General features: G+C 38.8%; 2 protein-coding genes across 3 annotated transcripts in view; both read right to left on the minus strand.

Moving 5' to 3' along the window:
- The window catches only part of LOC106875742 (IQ and ubiquitin-like domain-containing protein), a 33185-nt gene extending 28908 nt beyond the window's left edge, over window positions 1-4277 (minus strand). The window contains exons 1-2 of one of the 2 annotated variants that reach the window (XM_052971890.1): window positions 4177-4277; window positions 2617-2997 (exon numbers count right to left, since the gene is read on the minus strand). In XM_052971890.1, the coding sequence (XP_052827850.1) occupies window positions 2617-2986 (370 nt within the window). In that variant the 5' untranslated portion in view covers window positions 2987-2997; window positions 4177-4277. Of the gene's footprint in view, window positions 1-2616; window positions 2998-3982; window positions 4138-4176 lie in introns of those variants that run through there. The other variant, XM_052971891.1, reaches the window with a different exon arrangement.
- Window positions 4278-7881: 3604 nt separating this feature from the next.
- Window positions 7882-10534, minus strand: part of LOC106875739 (RRP15-like protein) — an 8069-nt gene continuing 5416 nt past the window's right edge. The window contains exons 5-6 of the mRNA XM_014923987.2: window positions 9215-9404; window positions 7882-8002 (exon numbers count right to left, since the gene is read on the minus strand). Of these exons, the coding sequence (XP_014779473.1) occupies window positions 7907-8002; window positions 9215-9404 (286 nt within the window). The 3' untranslated portion in view covers window positions 7882-7906. The remainder of the gene's footprint in view (window positions 8003-9214; window positions 9405-10534) is intronic.

A 10534-nucleotide genomic window follows, 5' to 3' on the forward strand; every position in this document is an offset into this window, starting at 1 on the left:
ATAGATAGAATAATAATAATAATAATAATAATAATAATAATAATAATAATAATAATAATAGTAGTAGTAGTAGTAGTAGTAGTAAAACTAACCTAGCTATATATGAGGTTGTTTTTACATGAAATGTGAAAGCTAAGAGGAAGATTTCTGACTGTGAGAATGGAGAGCATAGGTCAGGTGCCCTTGTAAAAAAAAAAAAAGTAGTTAAATATACAGTAGCAGAATAAGATGTGGAATCATGAGCACAAAATGCTTAGTGGCATGTCTTCTAGCTCTTTACGTTCTGAGTTCAAATCCCGCTGAGGTTAACTTTGCCTTTAATCCCTTTAGAGTCAAGTATCGGTAAAGTACAGGGGGTTGGTAAAACTGACTTAGCTCCGACCTTCTTCAAAATGGCTGGTCTTGAACCCTGAAATGTATGGGTGTCTCTTTCAGGGGGAATGTTGTGATATTGGTTATTTCACTCTCATTGCTGCTGGGTACTCAGTCAGTTGCGACGACAAGTGTTCCAGTTGATTCGATCAGTGGAACAGCCTGATCAAGAAATTAATCTGCAAGTGGCTGAGCCCTTTGCAGGCACGCTTACCCTTAATGTAGTTCTTAGGGAGATTCATCATGACACAGAATGTGACAAATATGGCCCCTTTTGAATTATAGGTACAACTCATCTTTGCCAGCTGAGTGGACTGGAGCAATGTCAAAGTGTCTTGCTCAAAGACGCAGTGTGCCACCAGTAATAAAACTCACAACCTTATGATTGTGAGCTTAATACCCTAACCACAAAACCATGTGCCTTCACTGGTCACTTTGATCACTAATACACCATGGAAACTGGTAGCTGGCCTTGAGTCATAGGACTCAAGAAAAATAATAAAAAAAGTAAAATTAGGACCTGTTGAGGGTTGAACTTGTAGCATAGTTGACTGCCCTGCTATGCTAGAAACTTGAAGAGAAGCCCCAGCATGGCCACAGCTCGTGAGCTGAAACTAGATAAAATTAAAAAAAAAAAAAGTTCTAGAAGTAATCTTTTCTATTATAGGCACAAGGCCTGAAGTAGGGGGGAAGGTATTAAGTCGATTAGATCAACCTCAGTGCGTAGCTGGTACTAATTTTATTGACCCTGGAAGGATGAAAGTCAAAGTCAATCCTAGTGGAATTTGAACTTAGAATGAAATACCGCTAAGCATTTTGCCCAGCATGCTAACGATTCTGGCAGCTTGCTGCCTTAAGTGCTAAAAGTAATGCAAATAATAGGATTATGAAAAATCCTGAACCATCATAAGATTGGATCCTGAGAGGAGATCTAAACCTTTAGCATTCAGATTACTCTGTCAAATATAATGTTAATTTATTCACATTGTTTTTAATTAATCAGGCATTATCTCATGGTTTTGAGATTTTGGTGATATTCTTTAATTCTTTGCTGGAGTATTGCCTTTAGTCGAAGAAATCGACCCTAGGACTTATTATTTGTAAGCCTGCTATTTATTTTATCGGTTTCTTTTGCCAAACCACTAAGTGACAGGGACGTAAACACACCAGGATCGGTTGTCAAGTAATGGTGGGGGGACAAACAGACACACAAACATATGCATATATATATATATATATATATATATATATGATGGGCCTCTTTCAGTTTCTGTCTACCAAATCTCCTGACAAGGCTTTGGTCAGCCCAAGGCTATAGTAGAAGACACTTGCCCAAGGTGCCACACAGTGGGACTGAACCTGGAACCATGTGGTTGGTAAGCAAGTTACTTACCACACAGCTACTGCAGGGTAAATGTGAACAGTTGAATCTGACCTATTTGAACATAAAACAGACTATTTGGATCAAATATGGCCAGTTTAAATGCTAAAGGGTTAAAGCAATGGTGCAGTATGGGGTGTGTAGAATATACAGAATGGTCATGTTATATATGTGTGCTTATCAGTGACGTAGCTAGAGGTGGATTTTCTAAGGGTGGATGCCCTTCCTGTCACCAACCCTAACCTGTTTCCAAGCAAGGTGATATTTCCCCATGGCCAGACATGTTTTCTTAGAAGAATGGGAATGAATGACACTGCTGGCATGACACTGACACTTGTTTACAAATAACACCTGGAGTTTACAACTAACACAAGGAGACAGTGACATACACACACACATATATGCACACACACATATATGCACACACACATATATGCACACACACACACATTCGTGATGTGCTTCTTTCGGCATCCATTTGTTCAATCCAGTCACAAGGCTTTGGTCAGCTTGGGGCTATAGTTGAAGACATAATATGACACTTGTAAGACATAATAAGATACTTGTCTGAAGTGCTACACAGTGGGACTGAACCCGAAACAATGTGGTTGGGAAGCAAACATCTTACCACACTGCTATGCTGATACCTTATTGCTATCAGAACTGGATAAATGTACAGACCATGAAAATCACTGGGACTAAGGCAGGATTAGCAGGCTTTGCTCTAAATACATAAGGGATCATATTATGCGAAAATATGATGTAGCAGTTAAGATAAGGCAAGTTTTAATCATTACTATTAGTAACTAAGTCCTGAATATTACTTTTACTTCTGCCTACATTGTCATCTTTCTGAATGTTACCTTCAGTTAAGCCTCCGTCATCATCTTCCTGAATGTCGCTTTTACTTCTGCCTCCGCCATCATCTTCCTGAATGTCACTTTCACTTCTGCCTCCGCCATCATCTTCCTGAATGTTACTTTCACTTCTGCCTCCGCCATCATCTTCCTGAATGTTACTTTCACTTCTGCCTCCGCCATCATCTTCCTGAATGTTACTTTCACTTCTGCCTCCGCCATCATCTTCCTGAATGTTACTTTCACTTCTGCCTCCGCCATCATCTTGCTGAATGTTACTTTCACTTTGGCCTGCATTCTCACCTTCCTGAATATTGCTACTGCCTACTTTTGTGTCCTCTTCTTGCTCAACATTACTTGAATTGGGATCAGCCATTGTGATATTATCTAGAGAGAAATGATAAAATGAAATAGATTTTGTAAGTATTTGTGCTGTCCAATTTCAATGATAACACATTTCAAACATTTATAAGGAAAACGAAAAAGAGTCAATGAAATAACTTTTAAACATCTCGTATGAGAGATAGGGCGAAATTATAAAAATGAAATTGTTTAGGTGAAAAACGAAACAATTAGATGCTTTACGAATCTGGACAAGCGCCTCAGTGTTGATTTCCATCCTACGTAACCTTAAAAGACAGAGGAGGAAGGGTGAAAGAGTGAAGTAAAAAAAACAAAACTATTTTGATTTTAAAAACAATGAAAAGATAGGAAGAAGATGTGGCTATTTCTAAACTCAGAATGTACCTCTCTGAGACCTTACGCTTATAGTGTGCATGGTGGATTAACAGAGAATCTTGCTTCTCATAGTGACGGAAGGCCCCCTCATCTGGGATGCCAGATTTCATATGCTGTGGCACCTTCCAGCGGCAGCTTGGTGTTGTTAGCTACCAACCCAGGCTCCGCTGCTCGTCAGGCTGAGAAAAACAGTGAAACTTTCCGAGAGGTTTATGGTCGAACCTGTAGCAATGCAGACCTCCAGCACTCTTGGCCCCAGGGACCATATCCCTGCTTACCGATATCGGGGCAGAGATTGCTGTCTGCAAGTGCGAGCCCTGTGGAGTCAGAGTGGCTATTCCAGCGCATCTCCCTGGCTATTCTCCGGGACAACACCTTTTCCATTTTGTCTGCTGGTGCCATGAAAAATGTTTTTTTTATATTACGGGAGGCAAGATTCTCCGTTAATCCATCACGTATACTATAAGCTTTAGAATGTTTCACAGAGACAAGTTCCCCATACAAAAACAGATACATATTCTTCTTCCTATCTTCTCATTCTTTTTTTAGTTAAATCTATTTTTCACTTCACTCTTCCACCTTAAAAATGATTTTAAATAAAGTTTGTAATTATTTTAGGTAGATGTGTACTTGCCGGAATGTGTATTAGCGATGGATAATCTAGGTGAATGTTGTTGAATAGCTTAACGTGATATAAACACACCAAAAGGTAAGTCAATAATCAATACAAAAAATAAGTCGATGCACTTGGGAAATGGATGAATACCAAAACTCATTGTTTTTATAAGTGTCACGAACAAGGAAAGACGAAATTATTCTTTTCATTACCTTGAAAGTGGACAGATTCAATTTAACGTTCGGTCAGACAAGCGGAAGTGTAGCCATGACAACCTCACGCACTACCTACATGACAATCGTCAGTCCCAACACAATCACAACCACAATCTTACTACCACCACCATCGCCCTCCTGCTGCGAGTACCACAACTATTATCACAGTTTCTACTTTATCATTGTCATCACTACTTTTCCACACTGACATGAATTGGATGGGTCTTCTCCAGCTGGGCGTTTCGTTCTGTATTGCTTCTCATACATTCTTCCTTATTTCTTCTTCATACATTCTCTGCATTTAATGTCTATGTGTCACTTCTGTTTAACATTGCACTGAATATACAAGTATCGTACAATCTACCTTCCACTGGGAGAGGTAATCCTTTATTGGTGGTGGAGGTAATAGGTTCCTGAAATCAGCCGCCTCCTGTGCTTATGTTTGCGGAGCGAAGTTCTGGTTTAAGCACCTCTCATAACGTCTTTTATTTTTTTGAATTTTCAGAAAACTTTTGCGAATTTGTGCTTTACATACGGGATTATTAAAAATAAATGTGTATGATTTAAGAGTGATTTAGCTATTGTATTTAGCACATCCCACGACCACATGATACCTCGTTGTCACTCTGACATGTATTGATGTTTTTCAATATTTTTCTCCTCATACACACATTTAATGATGCACCCAAGGGTGGTTTGTTGCTGGGATTTTAGCAAAAAATTAGGACTGTCCGTATTAGAAAATTCTTTTTATCTTTTTATAATTATATGGATTTCGTGTGTAGAACACAAATTCACGAAAATTTTCTGAAAAATACAAAGTTGAAGGTGTTTAAACCAGAATTCCATTTATGGAATCTCTACCTCCATAGTAAATCAGGTCATCTAAGTAACAGTGAACTGCTCTTGTACCTCTTCTACACACAATGTTATCCTTTTCTATGAGCCTGTTTGTGACCCTACAATACCTTTTTTGCCCCTGAGTACACCATATGGAAATCCTCCCTAGTTATTCTCTGCATTCTGAGAATGGTTGTTTCTCAAATGTCAGTATAATCCTGTTTGAAGCTTCTTGATTCTATGTTATGCTTCTACATTTGGAATTTCTTTTCTTGTAATTCTTTGACAGATTCAGCAATATGGAATTGGTCACTGGCATACAGGACTTCTAACAGACAGCTGATCTTAAATTCCTCTATTGTGGCCTGTAAAACTATAATAAACAAAAATGGGGCTGAGAACTGAAACATGATGGACCCCTACCTGCTTGCTAAATTCTTTGCTGAACTCATTGCTAAATATCACTTTGCATAGAGCATCATCTCTGTATATGGCTTGTTTGGCTTTTACAAGTCATTTACTCTTTTACTTGTTTCAGTCATTTGACTACCGCCATGCTGGAGCACTGCCTTTAGTCGAATAAATCAACCCCAGGACTTATTCTTTGTAAGCCTAGTACTTATTCTATAGGTCTCTTTTGCCGAACCGCTAAGTTACGGGGACGTAAACACACCAGCATCGGTTGTCAAGCGATGTTGGGGGGACAAACACATATATATATATATACATATACATATATACGACAGGCTTCATTCAGTTTCCGCCTACCAAATCCACTCACATGGCTTTGGTTGGCCCGAGGCTATAGTAGAAGACACTTGCCCAAGGTGCCACACAGTGGGACCGAACCTGGAACCATATGGTTGGTAAGCAAGCTACTTACCACACAGCCACTCCTGCACCTGTCAGCATTGTTTTCTTAATGGTTACCAGATTACAGAGCATGATAACCTATCAAAGGCCTTCATGTCAACAAATGCTAAATATAATGGTTTATTCTTTTCTTTTTTTTTATTTATTTTTAAAGACAGTATAGTATTAAAGATTTGACTGCTATTTCCAGGAGATAATGTGTCCATATTCTTTCCAGTCATTAAAATTCCCAAATTATTTGGAAGTGAAGCTAGAATTAATTTTCAGCTTTTTACTTCTTATTCAAGTGACTGCAAAGAAATAACACAATTGAGATGACAACAGGATAAATGATGAAATAAGACACAGATGCTGGAACTGGATCGGACACGTTCTCAGACAAGATTGCAAAAGTGACTTGGTGGCACTGAAGGGAAAAGAGCAGCAGGGCACCCTAAAAATCACATGGTGAAGAAACTATTACTACTACTACTACTACTGATGATAATAATAATAATAATAGTAATAATAACAACAATCCTTTCTTCTGAAGGCAAAAAGCCTGAAATTTTGGGGGAGGGGACTAGTCGATTACATTGATCCCAGTGTTTCACTGGTACTTCATTTATTGATCCCCCAAAAGGATGAAAGGCAAAGTCGACCTCAGAACGTGGTGACAGGTGAAATACCTATAAGCATTTCGTCTAGGGTGCTAATGATTCTGCTAGCTCACCACCTTCACTTACGATGACGAGGGTCCCAGCTGATACGATCAATGGAACAGCTTGCTTGTGAAATTAACGTGCAAGTGGCTGAGCATTCCACAGACACGTATACCCCTAACGTAGTTCTCAGGGAGATTCAGCGTGACAAGGCTGGCCCTTTGAAATATAGGTACAACTCATTTTTGCCAGCTGAGTGAACTGGAGCAACGTGAAATAAAGTGTCTTGCTCAAGGACACAGCGCGTCGCTGGGAATTGAACTCACGACCTTACAATTGCGAGCCGAATGCCCTAACCACTAAGCCACGCGCCTTCACAGCTCACCACTTTAATAATAATAATAATAATCATCTATTTGTGATGGATGCATGAAGGTAATTTGAATCTAGGTATGTATTTTGCTGTGAAGTCATAATGGGGACAATGATGATTTTAATTATGCCTGGGATTGGACAAATGTGTCTGTTAATTGCAGGATTATAATTCTTGCATTGTTCTCTTCAACTCAAATTGTTTAGATGCATCATGACACATTTTATACCACTTAGCTTGATCAAGGCAATAAGTTCCCCAAGATGTTAAGCTAAGCTGTAGGGATTTTAGTGTTTCAACTTACCCTTATATTTAAGGATGTGCCTTCTTTAATCCTTCCTAATAAAGGCACAACACTTGAAATTTTGACAGCAGAGGGGAGTTACATTAACCCAGTACCCAATTGGTACTTATTTCGACTTGCAAAATCGACCTTGGTGGGAATTGAGCTAAGAATGTCATGAGTCAAAAAATGCTGCCAGGCATTTTGTTGAATGTGCTAACAATTCTGTCAACTCACTTCCTATATTCTTTTATTTGTTTCAGTCATTTGGCTGTGGCCATGCAGGAGTACTGCCTTTAATTGAGCAAATCGACCCCAGGCCTTATTCTTTGTAAACCTAGTACTTATTCTATCGGCCTCTTTTGCTGAACTGCTAACTTATGGGGCCATAAACACACCAGCATCAGTTGTCAAGTGATGATGGGGGGACAAACACAGACACACAAACATATACATATGACTGACTTCTTTCAATTTCCGTCAACCAAATCCATTCACAAGGCTTTGGTCAGCCTGAGGCTATAGCAGAAGACACTTGCCCAAGGTGTCACGCAGTGGGACTGAACCCAGAACCATGTGGTTGGTAAGCAAGCTACTTACTAGCACAGCCACTCCTGGCTTTTGATAATAAAATAACAAGAATGATGATGATGATGATGATACAAACTTCAAAATATCAAGTGACACAAAGATACTGTTTGAACAATTTATTTAAAACTATACACTCTCTTTTTTGTCCCAATCTTTCATCTTGGTGCTATCGAGTATGAAGTCATTTTTCAGAAAATTCCAAATCTTTTTCTCAGGTTCAGGCTGAAATAGATAAATATGGTGAATATTTATTGTGCAAGTAAATTAACTCAAGGTGAACACAACCAACACAACAACAACAACACAGGTGGACAGAATCAATGCAATACAATACATGGACAGTCCAGCCAGCAAACTAGTTGAATGGTCAGAAGAGGTGAACATAGTTAACACAATAACACAGGCAAACAGAGTCAACATAACTGAAACAGTCAACACAACAAAACAGGTGAACTGTCAACACAATAACTGTGTTGAACATAAAAAAAATCATACAGGTGAACACATAGAATAAAACAAGTGAACCACTTAACAGAAGTGAACATAACACAATGATACAAGTAGTCACACACCTGTACTGTCTTAACCCATCAGCATTCAGATTACTCTGTCAAATGTAATGCTTATTTATTCATATTGTTATGAATTAATTGTGAATTATCTTGTAGCTTCAAGATTCTGATGAATGATGTGGTAATTTATATTTAGAATGATATTGTAGGGTAGGTATAAGGGGCTAGATTTGGCCAGTTTGAGCATAAAGCAGGTAAAATATTTTAGTTGGTTAAGGTCAGTTTAAATGCCAAAGTGCTAAGGCACGAGCATACAGAGCAGTTAAATGGGAGTCTCATGGGTTCAGGGGACCAATTCTGATCTATGTATGCTGTGACTTGCTGTCAATGAATAACTACTATAGGGCTCAATGTATTGATTTGCCTGTAGGCCTCATGGGTCTAAAGACCCAATTCTCATTTATGGAAAGTTGTGGTTTGTGTAAAATAGTTTGATTCAGCTCCAAGCAACATAAAGTTCCATAGGCTCATCACAGGAGCTTAGCTTGTGCTCAGGTGAGTCTACAAAACTTTATGTTGTGTAGGGCCAAATCAATCTATTCAAAACACACACACACACACATATATGCATACATACACACAAACAGATAACATGACTAATGGATGACATAAGTGGGGGACAAGACAATACTCATGAACATAAGACTAAGGGATGATAACATGACTAGGCAACAGGACATAATTAATGGGTAACACAGGGGAGAAGAGAAATGACCAATGGATAACATGACTTGAAAAGACATGAAATAACATGACTAGAGGAGGAGGTGGGATAACTAACTAACAGATAATATGACTAGGTAAGCAGTGGAATGAGTAGGAGGAAGTAGTCAATTAAGAGCCGAGTTACTGAATTACTTACTTTAATAGTGTCTTCTGGTTGAGATGACAAATTAACTTTGGGCATGTTTTGAAGTAGGTGAAAGAATGACATCTGCTCTGTGTTCTCAGAGATTTTCTGTTTTTTCCACTCAGTTGTGTTTATAGTATTCTCATTCTCCTCGTTCAGTTTCTGTTGTTTCTGTACAGCATTGAATAGCTGGACAATACCTCTGAAAAGAATATATATATATATATATAGAGAGAGAGAGAGAGAGAGAGAAAGTGACAAAATGATGGATAACAGAACTAATACAACAATAGTAACAAACGTTTTAAGACCATTTTCCATGCTAAAGCAGAAGTTAGCATTGAGAAATTTATGAGTCTTCTTTCTCCATTTCGTCTTATCCTCTAGATCCCTCTACCCCAAAACTCCTTTCATCATCTTTAACCACATCCTTTTGGTTTTCCCCTTCCTCTACATCAGTGGTTCTCAAGTGGGGTCCATATGATCCTCAGGGGTCCATATAAGATTTTATTGTTAAAATTTATGTGCAAGAAATTGGTTATACTTCGACAACATATAAAATATTTTCACAGTATTTTATACAATTACTCTTTTACTTGTTTCAGTCATTTGACTGCGGCCATGCTGGAGCACCACCTTTAGTTGAGCAAATCGACCCCAGGACTTATTCTTTGTAAGCCTAGTACTTATTCTGTCAGTCTCTTTTGCCGAACCGCTAGGTTACGGGGACGTGAACACACCAGCGTCAGTTGTCAAGCGATGTTGGGGGGACAAACACAGATACACAAACACACACACATATATATATATACATATACATATATACGATGGGCTTCTTTCAGTTTCCGTCTACCAAATCCACTCACAAGGCTTTGGTTGGCCCGAGGCTATAGTAGGAGACACTTGCCCAAGGTGCCACGCAGTGGGACTGAACCCAGAACCATGTAGTTGGTAAGCAAGCTATAACTTTATCTTTTATTTCTTTCAGTCATCAGACTGCAGGTATGCTGGAGCACCACTTGAAGAATCTTAGTCAAAGAAATTGACACCAGTACTCATTTTTTTTTTAAGCTGGTACTTATTCTATTAGTTTCTTTTTCTGAAATGGTTGTCAAGTGGCAGTGGGGAACAAGCACAGACACTCACACACATATATATGCAACAAGCTTCTTTCAGTTTCCGTCTACCAAATCCACTCACAAGGCATTGGTTGTCCTGAGACTACAGAAGACACTTGCTCAAGTTGCTGTACAACGGGACTGAACCCAGAACCATGTGATTAGGAAGCAAACTTTGTATCACACAACCACGATATAAATAAATATATATATA

Source organism: Octopus bimaculoides, chromosome 11 (assembly GCF_001194135.2).
Source record: "Octopus bimaculoides isolate UCB-OBI-ISO-001 chromosome 11, ASM119413v2, whole genome shotgun sequence".
Classification (NCBI taxonomy): domain Eukaryota; kingdom Metazoa; phylum Mollusca; class Cephalopoda; order Octopoda; family Octopodidae; genus Octopus; species Octopus bimaculoides.